This window comes from Camponotus vicinus, unplaced genomic scaffold, assembly GCF_025532165.1.
Source record: "Camponotus vicinus isolate PSW18456_S1 unplaced genomic scaffold, iyCamVici1.0 SCAF_5, whole genome shotgun sequence".
Lineage (NCBI taxonomy): Eukaryota > Metazoa > Arthropoda > Insecta > Hymenoptera > Formicidae > Camponotus > Camponotus vicinus.
Genome location: NW_028141977.1, coordinates 12924818 through 12946956, shown reverse-complemented (window position 1 = coordinate 12946956; position 22139 = coordinate 12924818). Strand labels below are relative to the sequence as shown.

General features: G+C 35.9%; 4 protein-coding genes across 12 annotated transcripts in view; 2 read left to right on the top strand and 2 right to left on the bottom strand.

Annotated features, from left to right (window-relative positions):
• Positions 1–433: 433 nt before the first annotated feature.
• On the bottom strand, positions 434–6365 carry LOC145971630 (prolyl endopeptidase). Of its 5 annotated transcripts, none has more exons than XM_083099515.1 (14): positions 6204–6365; positions 5468–5587; positions 4978–5201; positions 4708–4895; positions 4193–4418; positions 3752–3911; positions 3474–3674; positions 3218–3400; positions 2991–3104; positions 2533–2681; positions 2240–2452; positions 1836–2163; positions 1588–1674; positions 434–647 (listed from the first exon to the last, which is right to left on the bottom strand). In XM_083099515.1, the coding sequence occupies exons 1-13, from the start codon at positions 6348–6350 to the stop codon at positions 1609–1611; spliced, it is 2319 nt and encodes a 772-aa protein (XP_082955641.1). In that variant the 5' UTR covers positions 6351–6365; the 3' UTR covers positions 434–647; positions 1588–1608. The 5 variants fall into 5 exon arrangements, with proteins under 5 accessions (XP_082955641.1, XP_082955643.1, XP_082955645.1 ...); XM_083099517.1 differs by having other exon boundaries at positions 5468–5729; positions 6204–6344; XM_083099519.1 differs by lacking the exon at positions 6204–6365 and adding an exon at positions 6164–6182.
• A 2672-nt stretch (positions 6366–9037) lies between these two features.
• On the top strand, positions 9038–11487 carry Lipt1 (Lipoyltransferase 1). The gene is made up of 4 exons (XM_083099523.1): positions 9038–9759; positions 10172–10279; positions 10497–10710; positions 10898–11487. The coding sequence occupies exons 1-4, from the start codon at positions 9250–9252 to the stop codon at positions 11254–11256; spliced, it is 1191 nt and encodes a 396-aa protein (XP_082955649.1). The 5' UTR covers positions 9038–9249; the 3' UTR covers positions 11257–11487.
• Positions 11488–11558: 71 nt separating this feature from the next.
• LOC145971632 (uncharacterized) lies at positions 11559–17385 on the bottom strand. Of its 2 annotated transcripts, XM_083099521.1 has the most exons (5): positions 17370–17385; positions 14341–14519; positions 13276–13509; positions 12762–12922; positions 11559–12579 (listed from the first exon to the last, which is right to left on the bottom strand). In XM_083099521.1, coding segments are annotated over exons 1-5 (1185 nt in total). In that variant the 5' UTR covers positions 17371–17385; the 3' UTR covers positions 11559–11969. The 2 variants fall into 2 exon arrangements, with proteins under 2 accessions (XP_082955647.1, XP_082955646.1); XM_083099520.1 differs by lacking the exon at positions 17370–17385 and having other exon boundaries at positions 11574–12579; positions 14341–14872.
• An 841-nt stretch (positions 17386–18226) lies between these two features.
• Glut4ef (Glucose transporter 4 enhancer factor) overlaps positions 18227–22139 on the top strand; it is an 82842-nt gene continuing 78929 nt past the window's right edge. For 2 of the 4 annotated variants that reach the window (XM_083099509.1, XM_083099508.1), the window contains exon 1: positions 18228–19655. In XM_083099509.1, coding sequence (XP_082955635.1) covers positions 19248–19655 — 408 coding nt within the window. In that variant the 5' untranslated portion in view covers positions 18228–19247. Of the gene's footprint in view, positions 19656–22139 lie in introns of all 4 variants that reach the window. The other 2 variants (XM_083099507.1, XM_083099510.1) reach the window with 2 other exon arrangements.

The window sequence follows — 22139 nt, the reverse complement described above, 5'->3', positions numbered from 1 at the left end:
TATAATTCAACAATAGTAAAAAAAATAAAATACATTTACGTTTATAATTAACTTCTTTTTTGCTTTTACATTGACGAAGGTTCTTCGTTTCTTTTGGAGTATATTAAATTTCCTTTATATTTAACTTTTATGAAAGGTATAACTATTAATTTTTATAATATTTATTATATAAAAATAAACTAGAATATTTTGTGTTATATTTTATTTTTAATTTTATAGTGAATCGTTGTGATAAAAAAATTATTATGTGGTGATGGCTATGACGATTAAATATTTTACAAATTTATTACTTAAAGAATGTTTATCTTTATATTACAGTAAATAGCGGTGGCCATAGCGGTGATAGTGATGGATATGTTCTTAATGTACACTATCAGTTAATATTAATAATAAAAAGAGAAAGAGAGAGAGAGAGAGACCACACAAAATTTATTTATATTAGAAATTTATTTAATATACATAAGCGTCTTGCGTTACAACACTCACGTTACCGACATTTCGTGCACATAGCACGGATACAAGCAGACATCGTGCACATTATATATTATCCATTGAATTCCATATTTTTATGTCCACAGAGAAAACGTATCACTTTCGGGGATTATCTAAAAACGGGCCATCGTCTCTCATTCTTCTCTCTAATATATCTTGATTATAATGAAAGAAAAAGAAATTTTATAATAATTTATTAAAATTTATAGCTATTTATTAATCACAAATCTTGAAGAAAATTTTCGATGTTCTATGAATTTATATTATCGATTGCGAATGTCGCATAAGACAAAATTTTTCAACTATTTGATGATAAAAAAATTTATATAATTTCTTGATTCTGATATTATAATTCAACATCACCACAGTAAGTAACCAGAATTAATTAATACTGACATGAGATCTGGATATCATGATACTTCATTCAATATTATGTTTATTTAACAAAAATTTAGATGTACACACATCTGCATTGATACCAACACTGTGTGTCAACACTAATAAATATGAATTTTATATATAAAATTTGTTATTTCTAAATAAATCTATTCAATTATTATTGATAAAACTGACAAATCAAAGAGAGACAATATCTGGACTTAACAATTCAAAAGGGGCTCGTAAACCAACTTCTTTATATATATATATTTTTTTTTCAATAACAATATTTTATAACAGTATTGATCAATTTTAACATTCTTGCAATCTCCTTATAACATGAGGGAGGAAAAGGAGATTAGAATGAAAAAAATTCTTGGAACTAGAATTTGTTCGATGTGGCTCTGACTATTAAATATTAAAAATTAAATCGATCGTGCGACATTTCATTCAGTGTACATTATACTTTGAAATCAAAAATACATCGTCGTACATTATCATAAAGTATAAATTTCGCTGCTTTATTCGACAATAAGGATACATATTATTATAAAAGAATTTTCAATTGAAGCATGTCAAATGAATTTGCAACAATATATTGTAATACACATGATAATTGCATAAGCGCTTTTAGTGACATCATTACAATCCTTTGATTTTTTAAAGAATTATGAAAAATGCAGTATAACTTACATTTATTTTATTATTATAACTTACATTTCTTTTGAACTTCATTAATTATGATTTAAATTCCAAACCCAAAGATTGTACAATAAATGATAAGATGTCGGTACTTTCTTCAAGCTAAAATAAAATATTTCCTCTATTATATGATATTTTTTAAAATAAATTCAATTACATATATATATACTTGTATGTGTGTGTGTGTGTGTGTGTGTGTGTGTAATTCATGATATATATGTGTGTGTATGTTTTAAACGCAAATAGGTTTTACAGAAACTTACCACTTTCATGGTTGGTTTTCCACCTCCATGACCTGCTTTAGTATCTATTCTTGCAAGTATTGGATTTTCCTGTTTTGATACGTTTCTAAATGTATACTGAAGAGTTGCTATTAATTTAAGTGTATGCAAGGGTACAACGCGATCATCGTGATCAGCAGTTAGAAGCAATGTTGCCGGATATTGTACGTCATCAGGAGGTATTCTTACATTGTGTAAAGGTGAATATTTCAACAAATTCTGGAAATGCTTGGCATCATCCGAACTTCCATAATCCGAAACCCAAGCGGAACCAATAGTAAACTTATGAAAGCGCAACATATCCATGACTCTATAATCACCAAAAAAATTTTGATTACGTACCCCGCGCGCATGACAATTATAAAAATGCTAATATGTCAACTAACCCCACTTGAGCTATAGCTGCACCAAATAAATCAGGTCTTTGATTTATGCATACAGCAACAGCCAGGCCACCATTACTACCACCTTGAATTGTCAATTTTGTCGAAGTAGTGTATCCATTTTCTACAAGATATTTTGCCGCATATTGAAAATCATCAAATACATTCTGTCTATTGAAGAAACGTCCTGCATTATGCCATCTTTCTCCGTATTCGCTATAACAAAAAATGTCGCATTTTTCATAAATAAATTATTTTACAAAAAGTTTTTTTATGTGTTCTATATTCTTACATACCCTCCTCCACGAACATTAGCAACAGCAAGTACTCCATTTAAATGTTGTATAAAAACAAGTCTTGTAACACTGAATGTAGGCTGAATACTTGCATTAAAACCACCATATCCATAAAGTAAAGCTGGCATAGTTCCATCTAATACAGCATCCTAAATTAAATATTTTCACTGATAATTTTAATATTGATTAAAAAGAAATATATAGACATAAAATACATACATAAATTTAAATAATAATCTTAAATATTCTTAGGTCAATATTACATTTGTCAGGATAGTAATTTTTTGAATCTTTAGAAATTTTCTATTCTAAGCGGCCAATCAATATGTTAAAAAATTTATCGTATGACAAATGTAATATCAGCCTTAAGTTTCTATTTATTAAATGCTCACAAAAATCACATTAATAATTAACACAGTTAATATTTTATTAAAAATGTTTTTTTTTAATATACATACACTCTTTGTTACTATAAACATGGGGATTTTTGTACCATCCTTGCTTGGATAAAATATTTGACTAGTTTTATATAAACTTGCATCAAAACCTTTCACTTTAATTTCACGCAATATCTATAAAAACAAAAATATAATTTATCAATTTATAATTATATTTGATAAAACTTTTTATTCTATGTGAAATATCATTTTTGTTTTAGATATTTTTTTAAAAAACAGATACTAACTCGTGGTTCCTCTTCTTTTTTCAAATCAATTGTATATATAATGCCAGGGGTTAGGAATGATGTAAATTGATAAAATATTTCGGAATATTTCTTCTCGCCTGAGAATCCAACAACAGTACCAAGATCAAGAGGGAATGTTCTAATTATTTTACCAGTTTTTAAACAATGCAGTTGCAAGATATTCTATAAAATATGCAATTATCAATATCTACTTTTTGCAGCCATTACTCTAAACATATTTTGTATATATATTTACCTTAACATCTTGTATGTAACAAGCAACAAATTTGTCTCCATCTACAGCATCAGCCCAATCCAACACATTCTCAGGATGTTCTGGTAAAAGATCAACCCATTTGTCCTGCCCATAATCTAACAAATCTATAGCTATTAACTTGTAATTAGGTGCATTTTTATTTGTGCGAAACACAGCTTTGGTACCAACATTGGTTATGTACTGAAAATATATAAAATAGGAGTAACATAAATGTTACAAATAATCATAAATTTAAGAGCCAAATATTTATTACTAACTTCATAATCAGCTTCAAGTTTATCAACAACCTGCGTCAATGGCAAATTGTTACTTATGTCCATTCCAGCATTTAATGGAGTAAAATATACTAAATTATCTCTGCAATCTTTCAGAGGAGTAACAATGAGCCAGTTGCCACAATCAGATACTTCGGCACCTCTAATAAGATAAAAAAAATATGTATATTAAATATATATATAAAGAAATCAATTTTATAATTTATCTATATAACTAATTTTTCAAGCGTTATATATGAGTATATAATCAGATTTTTTTTTAAATATTAATTTATCTGAATATAACTAAATATATTAAGATTTACAAAAGTGTATATAACATTTTATACATATAGATATCTATAAATATACTATAGTATAAATATATATAATTTATATTATATTGTTATGGAAAAAACTAAAAACTGGAATGGCAGAACTCACATCCTCCACAATGGTTCTTCAGGAAATTCAATTGCAACAACATCATCTGATTGTGATGTACCAACAATGTGATAGCATAGTTTTTGATTTTGATTACCTAAAGTTTCTGAACCATCAGTTTTTCCTTGTTGGTCTCGATATTGTCCATAAAAGATGCCACGATTGTCATGTGTCCATGTAATTGGTGAGAATTTTACTTTTTCCAAAATTTCTGGATATTTTTCACCTATATAAATAAAAAAGAATTTATATATCTAGCAAACACAAGTAACAGTTATATAACCATTAGTTATAATTTCTCACTCAACAATATAACTGTTACACATGTGTTATATTACATTTATATTATTAAATGTAAATTATAATTGGTATATATATATATATATATATATATATATATATATATATATGTATATGTATGTATGTATGTATGTATATATATTAAATATATTCCTAAGAAGTAAAATATTATCAAGAAAAATAACATTTTTCAGGTTTTTTTTATATCATCGTACCAGTTTGTGCATTCAGAAAATGGATAGTACTCCAATCAGAACCACTTTCAGATAATCCATATGCAAAAATGCTACCATCTTCGCTAAAACTGCTACTAGTAATTGCAACTGTACCATCTTCGGAAAGAGTATTAGGATCGAGAAATACCCTTGGTTCACTTTCAAGAGTATCTTGTACATATAAAACACTGCAATAATTTATTAATTATTAATTTAAGACCTGCTCTCATAAACCTGTTTATATATAAAAATATGTATCAAGCATTGTACCTTTGGTTTTGTAAACCAGTATTTTTATAAAAGTAGTACTTTCCACCATGTTTGGCAGGGCAGGAATATTTTGGAAAATCCCACAATTGTGTCAATCGTTCGTGAATACTGTCACGTGCCTTACATGCAGCCAAATATGGCTTAGTGATAGCATTTTGAGCATCGACAAAGGCTTTTGTTTCCGTCGAGTCTGGATCTTCCAGCCATCTATAAGGATCTGCTATCTAAAAATAAAAGTATATATTTTTCATACGATATAAAAACTACAAAATTATAAGCTACAGATATATCCTTTCCTTGAAATACAGTTTGAAATATTTAAATTCTATTTATATAAAAAAAATGTCTTTCTTTATACAAACACTAATCGTTATTAAATAAAACATATATAAAATATAAAAAAATCAAGAGATCAATCGAGCATTGTTGATTGATAAGCGAAAATAGATATTCCCATAAATTAACATCATTTTCTTCAAGACACACTAACCTCAACACCGTGATAATTATCGACGACGCTCTCATCCCTGCGCGCCTCGGGATACTGTATCCTCGTCATAATCCTGTTCCTTTTTCTTTCAGCGTCCTCCCGCGCACGATAAATCGCCGCCTATAAATATACACCGAACTTTGCTAATGATATATTTACACGCGCGCAGAGTCTCTTTCCACACGCGCCAGTTGTCAGTGGAGACCTAACGCTGCGAATCACGTGAGCCGAACTGACACCTCAGCGTCGATATGCTCCGCTTCTGTATAAGAAGAAATTTTTCAGATATAGATTCCAAATAATTCCAATAAAGAGACGAATAGATTCCGTCTCAGTCAAATTTATGCATAAATTTCCTTTCTGAGCGAATGATGTAGAAAAAGACGCCAGTCAAGGTCACGTGATCGTCGCGACGTTTGTCTGTCAGTGTATGTGTGTGTATCCCAATATAGCCGAAAAGTCTGCACGTGCACACATGCATTTCCATTCAATTATAACGTACTATCGGTTAAGACTACGTTCCGTTTCAATTAACGATATATTATTTATGAATGAAAATATATGAAAGTATACGAATGATCTTTTTATTATTGTCCCTGCTGGCGCACTCTGTATCGGGATGCACAGAACACATATGTCTCCATAAATGGAACGACTGCGGACAGATAATAACGCGTATGGAAAACGAGAACGCACGAGAGGATGTGTCTTTAACGAATTGACGATAAATTCTCACAGATGTAGATATCAGGCAGCGTGACGATTGTAAGTCTCCGCGATTACCGACGATCTTCGCCAAGATGTTGAGACTTCCGAGTATCCTGTAGCACCGAAATCTATTCAACGCGCGTATCATCACGTGCGTACCATCCTCTCCTCGCATCGCGCCTCGATGTGACTTGCGAAAACGTTCTATTTCCGTAGCGCGGTTTAATTCGAGCGCTCTTTGTTGCGAGGTGATAGTTAAATTTTTACTTTTTTGTATAAAATAAATAATAAAAATACAGATATATAATAAAAATATAAATAATAAAAATTATAAAAATATATGAAATTATACGCATATGAATGCTTGTTTCTCTTATAGAAAATAAAAATATTCCTATTATACATAATTATTTTAACCAACTTTCTTAGAGAGAATTTGCGTTTCAAAAAATTAATTATTCCTAGATTAATGATTTCGCTAATTCCTTTATAGCTCGTTATAATTATCGATATTTCTATAATACAAATGATTGAATCAATTATTACAGTTTTAGCGATAGTTAATATACAATCAACGTATATCAATGTATGGCACTAAAATTATTCTGATAAACATGTATAAAAGTAGTACTGATCATATGTTCGGGTCCATACTGATCATATGTTAATTGCCACGAGACAAGCATCGAGAAGCGATATATTGATCCACGAATTTTGTTCCTTTTTAATTTTTATGCGTCAACATATTTAAGTTCAACGTCAGCATTGCTACCCATGGGGGGGGAGAAGGGGAAGGGTAGGAGTATAGAATGATAAGGCCTTATCAGTGGACCTCGATAGCCCTCTCTAGGAGTGTAGCGATAGCAATTGACACGTGAACAACTTTGCGAGTGGTCCAACACACTATATATTGCAAATACACGCACTACTATCATAGTCGTGATATCTCGACATAAGTATGTTATAAATAGTCAAGGAGGGATAGCGGTAAAAAAAAAGATTTGAGTGCATTCATCAGCTTGAACGAAGTAACGCGACAATTGATACGATGTTTGTTGCGACATCCATGATCGATTAAACGATCATATACTTTATTCATATATTATATATATAGCTTGGTATTTTATAAGTATTTTATAAATTCGAGATACATGTATATATAGATAATTCTAATATTAGAAAATTTAAAATTATAAAAGTAATGATCAGAGAAAAGAGAAAACATTAAATAGTTTTTCTTTAGATTTTTAATTCTATTAAAGCCACAAATTTGTTGATTGTATTTTCATTTTAATCAATATTAAGATTAAAATCAATTGTGTCCTCGAAATTCAAAGAAATTACATTTAAGATACATAAGATTTTTTCAATCAGACTTAATCGATGCCAGAGTTTTGGAGTATCAACGAAATTTTATATTAACGAAATGTATTCGCGTGAAAATAAGAGATATAACGCTTTAAGAAGCTTGGACAAAATTAAAGCTTATCATCCTGACAAAATATTACATCATTGGTCGGAATTCATAGTCCGATCTTATATTCAAGATCATCTTAAGTAAGGTTTGAAAATGTTATACGGCTATTTCATTGGCTGAACAGAATCTTAAGACGACCTAAGACCAGACTTAAGACAATCTTGAATATAAAATCGGACTATGAATTCCGGCCATTATATCAATAGTGATCTTAACAGAGTTGTTAACTCGTACAAATTCTAGCCATCCAAATCAAATTATTAACAGAATTTGATTTGATCAAATAAATATCGTTAAAACATCATTAAAAAAAGCTTGCATATCGGAACTTCTTTTTAATGATAAATGAGAAAAGATGAAAGAAATAGAAAACAAAGAAAAAATGTCACATATAAAATCGTTTATCTGTTATATATATATATATATATATATATATATATATATATATATATATAATATTCCTAATTTATAAGTATATAAACTCTCTCTGATTAAAACTACAATTCGCATAATATTAAGTATAATATTAAGATCATGATTCTTAATTTTCACATGTTATCGATAAGAAAAAAGAGAGAAAGAGAAAGAAAATATATATGAAATATAACTTTTATATAACTTTTTAAATTAAAATTTTTATATAATGAAAAAGAATTATTACGTAATATTTTCTTCTTATATGCTTGTACGTTTATACGTTTTTTACATGCATATTAGCTGTAAAATCAACAGCATACAGTCAGTAACGCAAAACAAGACGCCATAATGTATACATGGTTCGAAAACGTATTTTTCAGATAACAAGCGAACAGGAGGGAGGGGTTCTTATCGCGATATTTACGCATCTGAAATTCGGTCGCGAGTGGGGATGGATGGAACAGGCGAAGAGAATGGCTGTCGCGACTAGTATCACGCACCGGACAGCTGTACTTTGTGCTTCGCACTCAGATAACCTCTCCCCGAGGAGCTAAATGAGATCCCCTCTCTCTTTACCTTCGTTGCGGGTAGAAAAAGTCGCGCATCGTCTTCATATAAAATCTAAATCCGAGAGCACGTCTCATTCCGCGCTCACCGACCGCAAGCATCGACGAATCAAGGAAAGTTATTTGTATCTCGTGCGAACAACAGCGATCGTCACCAGCGGGCATCGAAGGGAGGTATCTCGGAGACTCTTACTTCCGGCGCAGGTGGATTTAACTTGAAATTCAAACTGTCAGCACACGGAGGAATGCAAAAGGACTGTCGAGATTGTTTGGGTATCCGGTACCGCATCTACTCCCTGGATCAGACCTGGAAGTGGCTGCACCAAACTATCGCCCTGCACGACTACCTGATTTCCGTGACTGCGACTCAGACCAACGTCACGAGACGTCTCCGCCATTAATAGGGATCGAGATACATCGACCAAGTCAGAGTTGACTTTGCACGAGGTTAGAATTTACAACTCGAAAACATCGCGGTTCGTTTCAGATCAAGACTAATATACAGATAAAGAGACGGCACGAGTTACGTCACACGGTGACGTTAATCAGGTAGTCCGCAGCTGATCGACCGTTCGTCAGTCAGGGAGTTCTACGGTTTCTTCGCACACCACGCAATGTTTCTGCCAGTCAGACTGATCGTCGTCGCCAGACGCTGCCTCCCGCGTCTCGACAGTATTGGAGTCGCCAGACACGTGTTCACCTCCACCACGAGCAATAAAATCGATTCGATCAAGAAGACGGTATTCATTTCGCAATCCACGAACGTGTTCGTCAATCTGGCGCTGGAGCATTGGTTGTATCGCAACTTTAACTTTTCCAAACACCACGTGTTGCTCCTCTATAGAAACAATCCTTGCGTGGTGTTCGGTCGTCATCAGAATCCCTGGCTCGAGTGCAACGTTCACGCAGCCGAGAAGAAAGGCATAGATCTGGCGCGACGAAATAGCGGTGGCGGTACCGTTTACCACGACAGAGGCAATCTCAATTTGACCTTCTTCACACGAAGAGACAGATACAATCGATATTATGATCTCAGTATCATCACAAACGCTTTGTTTCGACATTGGGCCTTAAAAAGCGAGATCAACAAACGCGACGATATTATAGTTGACGGAGACTACAAGGTAATTATCTAGAGATTCGTCTTATTTGTATCCGCGAAATATGTGATTTAAACATTTTTATTAATTATTGTGAATTAAACGACTATTATATAAAATTTATGTATAACACGCCAACAGATATAATAAATATCATTATATAATCATATATAACGTGAAAACGAAATATTTCAGTACGAATGATGAACGCTCTTTAAACGTATTCATGTGATTCTAAAAATAGATTATACTCGTTACAAAATATTATAATTTATTTATTCTAAATTTATTTTAAAATTACAAATTCTTCCGAATGTTACAACGTTAGTACGTTGTTACTGATTTTTTGCAAGCAAAAAATTTAAGGAAATTGATAAAAATAATTTTTCCTATTTTAACTACAAATATATAATATATTTTTTGTATTATTATGTAGGTATCTGGAACAGCTGCCAAATTAGGAATATCGAATGCTTATCATCATTGCACGCTTTTAGTTAATGTGAATAAAACCAATTTGAACTCTATTCTTGAAAGAAGAGAGGTAAGATTTTTGTCTTTGATATAATCGACACATATAAGCAATACATGTGCTTTTTAAATATGTGCGTTTATATACGTCCTGAAAAAAACACAATTTTGCAAGACAATAATACTGCGGTGATGTATCAATATCGCGCTATTGTTTGCAGATGATAATTTCATGATTTATTGCTTAACTATGAGAAGAAAAAAGATAACTGACTAATACATTCTTTCAGAATGGTATCGTTACGAATGCAACGACTTCTACACATTCAGCAATAAAGAATTTGTCTGACATAAATCCAAATATCCAAATGGATAAACTTATATCTGCTATTGGCTGGGAATATATGCGTACGAAGGCTCTCGTTTGCGAAGACGGACAATATGATCTCGTTCGACAACAGAAAGGCTTCCAGTTTATCTATCCAAACGAAGATTGGTTTCCTGGTGTGTATTGGAAAATTGATTTATTACTCGAAAAATATATTGAAAATAAAAAACATGATTTACTTTTTTAACAATTTTAGAAAAAATGCTTACTATCACAATTATTAAGAGAATAAAATACATGTATATCTAATATTCGCTAAAACTTATTAAAATATCTTCATAAAATGGAATTATATATGTACAGGAATCAATCAACTTATCAACGAGTTTCGTTCCTGGGATTGGAATTTCGGCAAGACGCCAAAATTCACAGTTACTCGTATGCTCGATGTTCCTACTAATGATGATAAAATACATCGCTTAAATTTAAGCTTGGAGATACAAAACGGTATCGTGGAAGAAATCAGAATGAGCTTACCTGCTGGATTAGTATCAACCTGTGATCAAGATGCGAGTGTGATTAGCAATCTTCGTGGGACAAGATACAACCATGAAGTGACAGAAAAGTTAATCTCCGAGATTGGTAAGATCGTTACATTAAACACGATCCAAAGCATAGATGAAAACAATGTAAGACGATTTGATGAGGCCACGCTACAATGACCTAATACTTCAGATAGTCACACGTCTGTTTGAAGTTTATGTTAATAAAAAAAGGACAATATATATATAGATATATAGATATAATTATTAAAATTATATACTTTGTATTATGTTATTGTACATATAATGTATAATGTGTATATAGTATTTTATACACACACACAAAAATTAAGAAATTTTTCTTTATTCAATAATATATGTTATTCAGTAATATATGCTATATCATATCAATGCATTGTTTATTTATTTTAACAATATCAAACAATAAAAAATTATGCGCATGAGTCTTTCATTGCTGAAATAATTAAGAATGTGATGTATTTTATATATTAATTTTCAGTTGCATTATATAAGTTAAGCTTATTATATAAATGTAATAAATTTTTTAATTAAAACTTGTATTAAATCGTTGATTGGCATATAAAAACAATTTAAATTTTTTTTTGTTACTATAATGAAGAAAGATTTAAAATAATATATATTGCATTAGCAGCATACTCTTTTTCTACGAATTTTATCTATTAAATATATTAAATCTGTTAAATTCATTTTTTTTAATTTAGAAAATTTATTTTATCTCACAAAATCATATTTTGCTAGATATTTTTTCATAAATGCAAACAATATAGATGAATACTATCAACATATTTTACATTTATCTATGCACTAATGTCGTTTTACAAATCAATAATAATATAACATTATCTTATAATCTAATTATACCCTGTACTATTTGTGGCAGCATTATTATTTAAGTTTAATGTAACGCTTGGATTACGATAAAGCCCCGGTCGCAGCATGACTTCACGATATGGTGGCGGTGGAGTATCAGGACAAGATACCGCGTCTTCATGGAAAACAGAATCTTCAAACTGCCATAAACTTTGCAGTAACGAAATTCTTTGAGCATCGTTATCTCTTGGTTGGCGATAGCCACAACAGCAAGATATTTTCTTTGTAAGCCAAATATAACATACAAACATGCCACAGGCACTACCAACTAAAAATCCAAGTGCGAGGAGCCAATACGGCGATATAGCATTTAATGTTTTTGTAAAATTCGCATTGTTTGTCGCATTAACACAAGTAGTCATATTTTTGTATATCGGTGTAAATGCAGAGTGCTTTTTTGTTATCATATTTTTTTTTATGTTTGAATCCGAAATTATCGAGGGACGATGTTTTATCTGTGGATTATAGACAATCATTTTTTCAAATTTCTTTGGCTCTAAATTTGTTGTGCATACTGGATAATATTGTATATTCCTACGAGCCAAATATATCTGTAAATCACGCGTAAGTTGATCACAGGACCAGGGATTTCTGAAAAAAAAAATTGCATAAAGAACATACAAACATATCAATCATTGAAATATTGAAATATAAAAATACTTTTTTCTAAACATTTTAAAAAAATTACAGATATAATAATATGTTATATAAAAATAAGCTTTTTATGAAAAATTGAATATTAAATTAAATTAATAAATTTCTCGTCGTCTCACCCCTCTATTGATAATGTTTTTAAAAATTGCAATCTGTCCAAGACGACATTATTTAATTGAATCATCAAGTTATTTGAAAGATCAAGATTACGAAGATGTGAGAGTCCGATAAAAGCATCCATCGGTATATAGCTAATTTGACAAGAGCTCAGAATTAAATCCTACACAAGAAAATAAGAAATACATTTATAGAATTATTTCAGTGTAATATTGTTAGTGTAATATTTTCATTGTAATGAAATTACAACACATTTACACACATGTATGTCCTTTTGCCTTTTTAAATTATTTACATTAGAAAATAATTTAAAAAAGATAAAAAGACATTTACATATATATGTAAATGTGTTACAATTTCATTACATTCAAAATGTTACATAATTAGCATTGAAATAATTTATTTGTGAAAAATACTTATTCGTAAAACGTTATACATTTTATATAAGATAAACATATATACGATATAATATGACTACTGTACATATTTTTAATGCTTAATTTATATTGTTGTTACCGTGAGCCAAGAGCTTTTCAATTTTGGTACTTGAGAATTAAAATTGTTTTTTGAGAGTCGGAGTATTCGTAAATTCTTTGCTGATATAAAAATATCTGACAAAAGGTAGTAAAGATGATTCTGAGATAAATCAAGAACTGTTAATTCAGATAATCTATCGAAAGCATTTAAGCCAATTTCGCTGATTGCATTTGTAGAAAGATTGAGATATTTAAGTCTCAACAATCCTGCATCCTAAAACAAAAAAGAAAGCTTAAGTTATTTGTAAACAATCAGCGGGAAATATTCAGAAATTAAAGTTTATATATGCTAAAAGAAAACCTCCACTCTTCCATATATATTTATATATAAATGTATAAATGGATTTATTAATTGAAAATATTTTATAATAATTCTTTTGTTCTTCTTAGAATATATTTGAAATTTTATTTATTACATACTACGAAAAAGTTTTCCGAATTATTCGTTGAAATTTTAAACAAATTTTATTATTGTCTTTCTTAAAAAAACGGTTTTTTAGATTTCTTAAGAAATGGCATATATGACAAAGCTAAATATTCTGTATAAAAATTTATTTCTTTTCTTTTCTTTCAATTTTATTGTGTGTGTACGTATTATATTCTTTTTAAGTATTATATTTTTTTAAGTATTATATATTATTTTAAGTATTGTATATTATTTTAAGTATTATATATTATATTATATTCTTTTTAAAGATGACCTTTTCTTTTTTCTAAAAAATAATTTATGATCAACATCTTTTGTATAAAAAAAATAAAGATTTATAAAAAGTATGCGTGAAAAGGAAAATGTTACAACTCAAAAGTCATAATGTTAACTGAATTTTAGAATTGTAAATAATAATTGATGTTTGACAATTGTCTAACAAAAGAGCCACACATAGGTTCATTTTAATTTATTGTTATTGTTAGAAACACATAACCAGTATTTTACCAGGTATTTTAAGTTAATTTATTAATTTTTTGTATAAACCATGATGAATAAATAGATGGATCTTTTGTTAAATATCCGTTGCATGGAAAATGCGCCTGTGTGCATACTCACCGCTAGTTCATAATTATTTAAAATAGATATCGAATTATTCGACAAATCTAAAGCTTGCACGGTGCTTGGCACACCTGTATGAATGCTATAAAGATGGCGTCCGACACAAGAGGCATATTGCAATCCATACCAAATCTCGCAGTCACATAACAGTGGACATTTTTCGGATGTCGAGTGCACTAAAACACCAATTACAACTACTTGAAAGACGAGAGCAATAAATAAGGTTCTAATTGTTTTACGTGTCATGGTGAGCCGTTCAAATTGTACAGAGAACGCAAAAACGATAATTTCGAAGACGAATCATCATTGATATCTGACAATTTTTCGCTCGATACACATCGTCGGTTCTTCACGAAGCACGAAATTGCCGTGTACTGGTATAATCTTATCTCACTAACGTGTGGCTATGACAAAGCGATGTATATACTGCGATGCATCATACTGTTATCCTGTTTTCATTTTGTACATTTAAAAAAATGTGTTGCTGATGTCTAGATTTCTAGTAATAATAAAAATTTATCGCTATTGTATCTATTAGACAGCTAATTGTATCTATTAGAATGGTTTATAACGTGTAAAATTTATAGCAGCAAATTCCAGTAATATTTTCTAACAAATTTAGATTCCATCGCCGAATATTAATCACTACATTATATAAAATTTCGACTACAGTTGGAATGATCTTTGTTAAAAAACGATTTTTCTGTGTATCAGTCAAATTTTATAGTAAACATGATTAATTTAAATGTGAATAAGCGCCACAGAAAGATTTTTTTTCTAAATTTCGTTAAGAAATCAGATTTAAATTCTATCTCTATCATTTAGATTGATTAAATGAAAAATGTATGCGATATTACAATATTTGTTAATCATCATTTCATATTTAAATTCTATTTTTATTACTTAGATTGATTAAATGAAAAATATATACGGTATTTATAATTAAAAATATTTACGGTATTTACAATATTTGCTAATCATCATTTGTCTGCTTCAGGTAGTTTTTCATAGAATTATTTTTCAGATAATTATTACGGTTGCAGGAGACCATTCTTTTTTAATGCATGCTTTTTAAGAATTGGCTTTGCAGGAAATGCTAATCCTATTAGGAGAAGCAAACACGTCCGGACAAGACATATTATATGGGATTTTAAATGATTTATGTGAATTCTATCTTTGTGACTACAGCCTGACCTTATATAAACTTTCTCTTTAACAGAGAAATTTCTATACTTTTAACATACATTGCCAAACTTTCTAATTACAATTTTTTTCTGTAAACTTGAATGGAATATGTTCAGTACACAATGGCATATTCTATTGCGTATGAAACACTTGGAAAAAATGCTTTATCGCAAACCAAGAGAAAGAACCGCGATAAATTTGTACATCCTACCGAAAAATTCTTCCGGTTAAGAAATAATCTTCCAATTTTAACGGAAATGAACGCAAATTCTTCAAAATTTTCAAATATAGTAAAATTCGTCAATTTATCAAATGGAAAATGGTTGAGTTAAAGTTATTATCATTTTAGTATATTATTATTTATCCTTTGACCTTTTGATATAAATAACTTTGTCAGTAATTTAGGAAAAAGGACACAAAGAAGAGGAGATCTTAATTTTTTAATTCAGCAATTCTTCAGATACATCTATATCTTAAGTTAATACATATTTTACTGTAATTTTTATGATTATTTAATAAGCAATTTGTAAGAAAGAAAACACAAGGACAATATTATCTCTATTTATAAAATTAACTTTTGATGCACTTTTGCGGTCAGTTTTATTTATCGATATGATTATTAATAGTAATACGATATTCAAATTAATTTAAGTAAAAAAGAGATAAGTATATATATGATCTGTATAAGAAATTTCATAAAACAAATTAAAATTTTTCGTTGTAGCATTTGTTGTAACTATAATTTTGTGGTTTCGAAATATTCTTATATATATTGGCAATATATTGGCGATATATTTATACTTTCTAAGGTCTACAATTAAAATATTAGCTACTGTATGGCTTTCCTAATAAAAAGAATTTTATTTATTTATTGTTATTAAAACTAACACATAGGAAAAGTTAAACACCATATTTCAGAAATGTACATATACACATAAACATAGATTCATGGTATTATCAAGCCCGATTCATCGTAATGACGCGGGATTTAAATGAATCGCGCTGGCTGAAGAATCAACAGAGACATCGGATCGCGACGCGACAGCGACGGGGACGACGAGTGTCATCGGGGCCTTCGGTAAACGACGCTCATTACCCTTTGGCGCGTCTTCCGTACTTATAATGAGGGTCAGCGATTACCGAGCTTAACCAGCGAGGCGCGTATATTGCGCAACCCGTCCACGGAAATAAATCTAGGATAGGCTGCTGGGAACGCGCGTGGACCGTTGCCTTCTATTTCGCCGGTTCGCCTTCTCCACCTCCGCTCTCCCCTTTCACCCTTCCCCCTCCATCCCCCGTCACCATCGTAACATCTTCCGGCCATTTTCATCGCGCGTCCTCCGCGACGCCATGGCGATCACCGCCGGGGAAGCCTCACCTTCGCGACCAACGCCGGGCGGACGATGATCGATTGACCCCGACAGAGGTCTCGAATTAACCCGGCATTAATAAAATCCGTCCTCGTCACCCGAGGCTCCTCGCCTCTCCCGCGCTCGACGAACGACGCGAACGTTCGTCGGGCCGTCGATTCAGGAAAAATGCGTTTACTACGCATCGGAGAGCGGAGTACGCGCGACGCAACGCCGGGAACGGGAACGACGTTGCACGCAGCTCGCGCGGACCGTCCACTCTCTCGCGTTTCGTCACTGGCGCCCTCAGCTGACGCGCGTCCCCTCGGCTCCCTGCGTCGCCGGCCTGCGGCCTGCGACCTGCGACTCGTCTACGTACGATATGCGTCTCTTGGAGCGTCCGCGCGCTCGATTCTCTCGCATTTAACGAGAAACGATGGGAAAGGATGTAGCACGTACACGTACGCGACAGGCGACGCGTGCGATTCGTACTCGTTATTCGTCGTTAGCAAGGTGAGCTTTCGTAAAAATGTCTCCTCGCCCCGCGAGGCGTCCCGCCAGCAGACTCTCCACTCGCCGCGTGTCGTCATCGAGCGACTCAGCTGACGCAAAATGGCCGCCCGACGCTGACAGCTGAAGCGGAAAGCGTGTTTTTCTCTGCAAAGACGCCACGGGGGGCACGAGCGAGATCGTTTCGCTGAACGATACGCGGGTCGTCGATCTCTCACAGAGGCGCTTCGATAAAATATGACGTATTTCGCGAGAAATAGGACGCAGTATGGCATCGAGGGATCGACGGGAATGTCTCGCGAAGCTGGGATGCTTTGCCGAGCGACCGGCCGCTCGTGTCGTTTCGTCACCGACATTCTCAGCTGACGGCGAAACAATCCGCCTGGGCGTTATTTTGCGTAACAGCTGATCGCCGCTGCGTGACAGCTTCGCTGAAAAATCGTCCGTACTTTCATCCGCTCGTTGAAATTCGATTCCGAGAGCCGATCGTGAGGCATCTCGCGTCGAGCATTCGTCCGAGAGACACGCGCATAAAGTCGGCGTCGCTTCGCAGAAACGCCGGGAACGCCGAGTACGCACGGCGGAGAAATGAGGGAGGGAGGGGAGGGAGAGAGGGGGAAGCGGAGTGGAGCGTCTCGTCGGGCAGGCGCTCTTTGCCTAAGCGCTCTAGCCTGCGATTTTTTCCCGTTTCTCTCGTTGTCCGGGCGGAGGGCCAATCGGAGTAAGTAGGTCAGAGCGAGCGGCCAATGGGCGCTCGAGGCCGGGTCACGTGGCTTTGTTGTTATCTATCAGCTGTTTTTCCCGGACGGGCGGGCGGCCGGCCGGCGCAGTGAAAGCCGCTTGGCAGTCTGTCCTCTCAGTCCCTCCCGGTCGCTCAGCTGTGCATCACATGTCGGGTGGCGCGAGTCCTTCTCCCGTACGGATCACTGTTAAACGCACGACCGCGACCCGGTTAAGCCGTCGTCCAGCTTCGGATTACCATCTTCTATCATCGGCGCGTCAGCCTCGTATTATTATGCTGTCAGCCAACGTGTGCACGCCAACGCATCGCCACGAATCGATCACGAAGTGCCTCGAATATGCGGACGGCGTGACGAACGCGGGCGACGGTGCACGCCGCTTTGTTGATACGCTGAGTTCTGTGTTCAGGCCGCGGAGGCCGCCGCGTCCCTCCAACGTCTAGAGAGCCCCCGCGACTCCTACCCTTCCTTTCCCCCCCGCCCGCAAATTTAAACTGCCACCGCCGCCGGCGGCAGGCACATACCGGTGTGATCAGTGCGTGACGAAAAGTTGGACGGTACGATGACCTAAAGCGGGATTAGAAGAGAGCGAGTGTGTGAGAGAGAGAGAGAGAAAGAGAGAGCGATAAAGCGAGCGTTCCCTTGGAATTTAACCGTGGTGGCCGAGTGACATCCTCGCCGCTCGCTCGTGAGAGCCGGCGTCCTTAGGGGGGTGCGCGTCGAACACGCTTGGCAAGCGTGCGCGTGTTGTATCCTCGAGCTTGAAATTTCGAACTCTCGCGTCGTCTTGGCACGCGCGCTCTGCATCCGGGGTGACTCTGTGGATCCGCGAGTGTGCCGTATCCTCGTGTCCTCGTGTCGACTGTCCCCTCGAACACTGTTGAACGGAGCGTGCTCCGAGAGGAGGACGTCCATCAAGTGCCACGTGCAACGGGACACTCCGCGCGAGAGGAAAACGTCGAGCGATCGTCCTCGTCGAGGGAATCGATCCATTCATCGATTTTGCGAGCAACGTATACACGCGCAAACTATAAAAAAGAGAGAGAGAGAGAGAGAGAAAACAGGCATCCCGACCACCGAGTGATATCGCGTCGTCGGCAGAAGCTCTGAGAAGCGAATAATGTCGACGGGCAAGAGGCTGGCGAAGCGCAGCATAATCGGCACCAGGGTGTGCGCTCCCGGCGAGGACGGCAAGTACTACAGCGGCGCCATTTACGCGGTGAAGACGCCGCAGGCCGCGTCCGCCTCCGCCTCCGAGTCGCCGCCGGGCCAGAAGAGCGTGACGCCGAAGACCCTCTACTCCGTGCGTTTCGACGCCGTGCCGGGTGGATGCCCGCCGAACCCCAGCACCGAGTACTCGGATCGCGACCTCATCGGCCCCGGCTTCGGTTCCGTCACCAGCGCCCGGCTGGTACCCGGTCAGAAGGTATACCTGACGTACAACGGTAGGGAGATCCACGCGGAGGTCACGGAACATCGCCAGCATCTCGACGAGGTGGACGTGGTCATTGCCCCGAACGGACAAGAGGTGAGTTTACATTATGCGCCTTTATGTACGCGCGTGTGCGCGCGTGCTACGCGTGATGTAAAATCTCGATCGTCGGTTCGCGCCTTGTCACACGTGTGACAAGTGTGACGAAATTTATCGTTGGCGTTATTCCCGCGGAATTACGCGCCGTAAATTATAGCGTTGTGAAGAGAAATAATATTTGAGTTATTCGCTTCAACGTGTACATACATATGCAGCGTGAGAGGTGATTTAAATTCTCAGCTGATATCGACACTTCTCGCCGGTTCAATTTTTTTCTTGTATTTTATTATTAATTACTGCAATATTTTTTATGTCATGGAATCTTAAGAGACTTTGTGGGGTATCCGCTCAAGTTTACATATTTTCAAACAAAGTTGCATTCGCAATTTATTCGATGAGAAACGCCTCCAGTGCTTTCCTGACTTGTCGTTAGCTAACTTTAAGAGTGACGCGACGTGCATTCTTAAAAAATCGTGACGCGTTTCTTTTCTCCGGGATTCATTTCGAGTAAACTTGGGTAAGATCGAGAGTCGCGCGGCCTTGCATTTTTATTTCGCGTAGAAGACGCATTTGAAAGGAAGAGAGGTCGCGACGCGTTCTCGGGGGAAAGACGCCGCACATGTCACAATGAGATTGGGGTATTCTTAGCGACCGACGGGTTAACGATCCTTGAGAAGATTAACGAATCGAAGGCGTAATGCTGCGGCCGGCATACTACGAGATATACATGGCGTCATATCCCGGGCCTCTCTCTCTCTCTCTTTCTCTCTCGCTCGGACGCAGATTAGCCTGTCAAAGAGCGCGCTTGCGCGCGCGCTACCGCCCGTTTCGCGAGGTGCGAGTGCGAGTGCTCCATAACGGAGCAATACGCTCGCCCGATAACATCGAGCGGCCAGTATCACTAGATCCGTGCGTGATCTAATTTCATCAGATTCATGCCGGTTTCCCCCTTCGATGGAACGCGACGCCGCGTCGATCCAAGATGTACGCGCGCGCTGGCGGGCCGCTGGGGATAATCCGAGTTACAACTCGGAGCTTGTGAAGCTTCTCGCGAGCGGCACGAAAAAAAAAAAAAAAAGATCCACGGCGACAAGACGAAGAGGATACGAGCGGGTTATTAAAAAGAAGGAGAATCTCGTAAAATTGTCGACGCGAACCGGCGACAGCGACAGGGACGGCGCGATGTGCGCGCGTGTGTCGTTAATCAGAAAATTTAATTTTCGTGACCTCGTTCCTAAAGTGGACGATCGAGTGGCTGGCCCATTTACGCGGTGCGCATGAGCGCGCGGACTCTCCTCTCGCCCTGCGTTCATGGGATAGATGATGAGCGGGGGGGAGAGGAGGGGAGAGGAAGAGGGAGGCTTCACCTCACCACGCGTTGCATCCCAATTCGAACGCGTTGCTAGATGCTTGGCTTCGAGACTCACGCCGGAGGATCCAGGCGCGCCTCATTTGGCCTTCTTTCCCTTCTCATCGTCATTTTCGGTAGAAAAGCTTCCCGAGCGATAAGAGAATGATTTTATATATAATGAGACGAGACACGGAGTAAACTTAAAAATATCCGAGTCCCTTTCGCGCTTTTCCCTCACGTTTTTTTCTAAGTGGATTATTTTTATTTGCTTCGTTAAATGTCCGAATTAAATAAATCATATGTATTTAAAGAGTTTGATTTTATAAGTATCTGATTTCTGATCTCCCTCTTCTTGTTAGCGAAAAATATGGATCTTTTCAAACGCAAGTATAGAGTAATTGTTTATCATTTCTTGGGGTTATTATTGAAATGTCAATAATAACTTAAAAATTGTTAAATATATCTAAAAAGTTCAATATAAACTGCGTTATTCTCGCGGCTAGCGCAACAAATCAATACGCGACACACACACATACGAGTATTAAAATAATACAATAAATTTACAAAGTTGACCAAGAAACGGCCTCACGCAACGAAACCCGAGATGGCAAAATTGAAAGTCGATAAGAGCGGACGGGTTAACGAGTGGGTTAACAGAGGGAAACGCTCCTCGCGTCGTTGACGTCACACGCCTCGCGATCTGTCAATTTTCTCTCGGCTCGAATTACGGGCCATTCCGCCGCATGCATTTTTGCACGCTCATGGAAACGCAGTATGCCGTGATAAATGCCTATAACGTGAGGACTAAATCGTCGCGACTAAAAAATTTCCACACGATGTCAATCTTTCGTTTCGCTCTCCTCTCTCGTACAACGGGATATTTCTGTTCGACGGAATTAAATAATTCGCACGGTGCAAATAATAATATTGAATTAAAATTGAATTTCGTTAATTCGTAATCGGTTTTCAATGATCGATAGGCTTCGCTAATCCCCATTTACATAATAATCGCTAATCCTTACAAAGGTGGAAAATCTCCCTCGCGTCAAGCTTATATTTTTACGCCGGAATTTCCCGACACAAAGGGAGTCTTATCCCTCGGGTGTAGTTCGTCCACCATTACGCTCGGT

Bases quoted from the DNA above. Each gene is read 5' to 3' on its own strand.
- LOC145971630 (XM_083099515.1), bottom strand. From the start codon at position 6,350: ATGCGAGGAGAGGATGGTACGCACGTGATGATACGCGCGTTGAATAGA. The intron at 5,588-6,203 runs GTGAGAATTTAT...GTATATTTATAG, and splicing joins GCTGCCTGATATCTACATCT to GCGGCGATTTATCGTGCGCG. The intron at 1,675-1,835 runs GTAAGTTTCTGT...ATTTTATTTTAG, and splicing joins GAAAACCAACCATGAAAGTG to CTTGAAGAAAGTACCGACAT.
- Lipt1 (XM_083099523.1), top strand. From the start codon at position 9,250: ATGTTTCTGCCAGTCAGACTGATCGTCGTCGCCAGACGCTGCCTCCCG. The intron at 9,760-10,171 runs GTAATTATCTAG...ATTATTATGTAG, and splicing joins TAGTTGACGGAGACTACAAG to GTATCTGGAACAGCTGCCAA. The intron at 10,711-10,897 runs GTGTGTATTGGA...ATATATGTACAG, and splicing joins AAACGAAGATTGGTTTCCTG to GAATCAATCAACTTATCAAC.
- LOC145971632 (XM_083099520.1), bottom strand. From the start codon at position 14,589: ATGACACGTAAAACAATTAGAACCTTATTTATTGCTCTCGTCTTTCAA. The intron at 13,510-14,340 runs GTGAGTATGCAC...TTTTTGTTTTAG, and splicing joins TAAATAATTATGAACTAGCG to GATGCAGGATTGTTGAGACT. The intron at 12,580-12,761 runs GTGAGACGACGA...TTTTTTTTTCAG, and splicing joins AAAACATTATCAATAGAGGG to AAATCCCTGGTCCTGTGATC.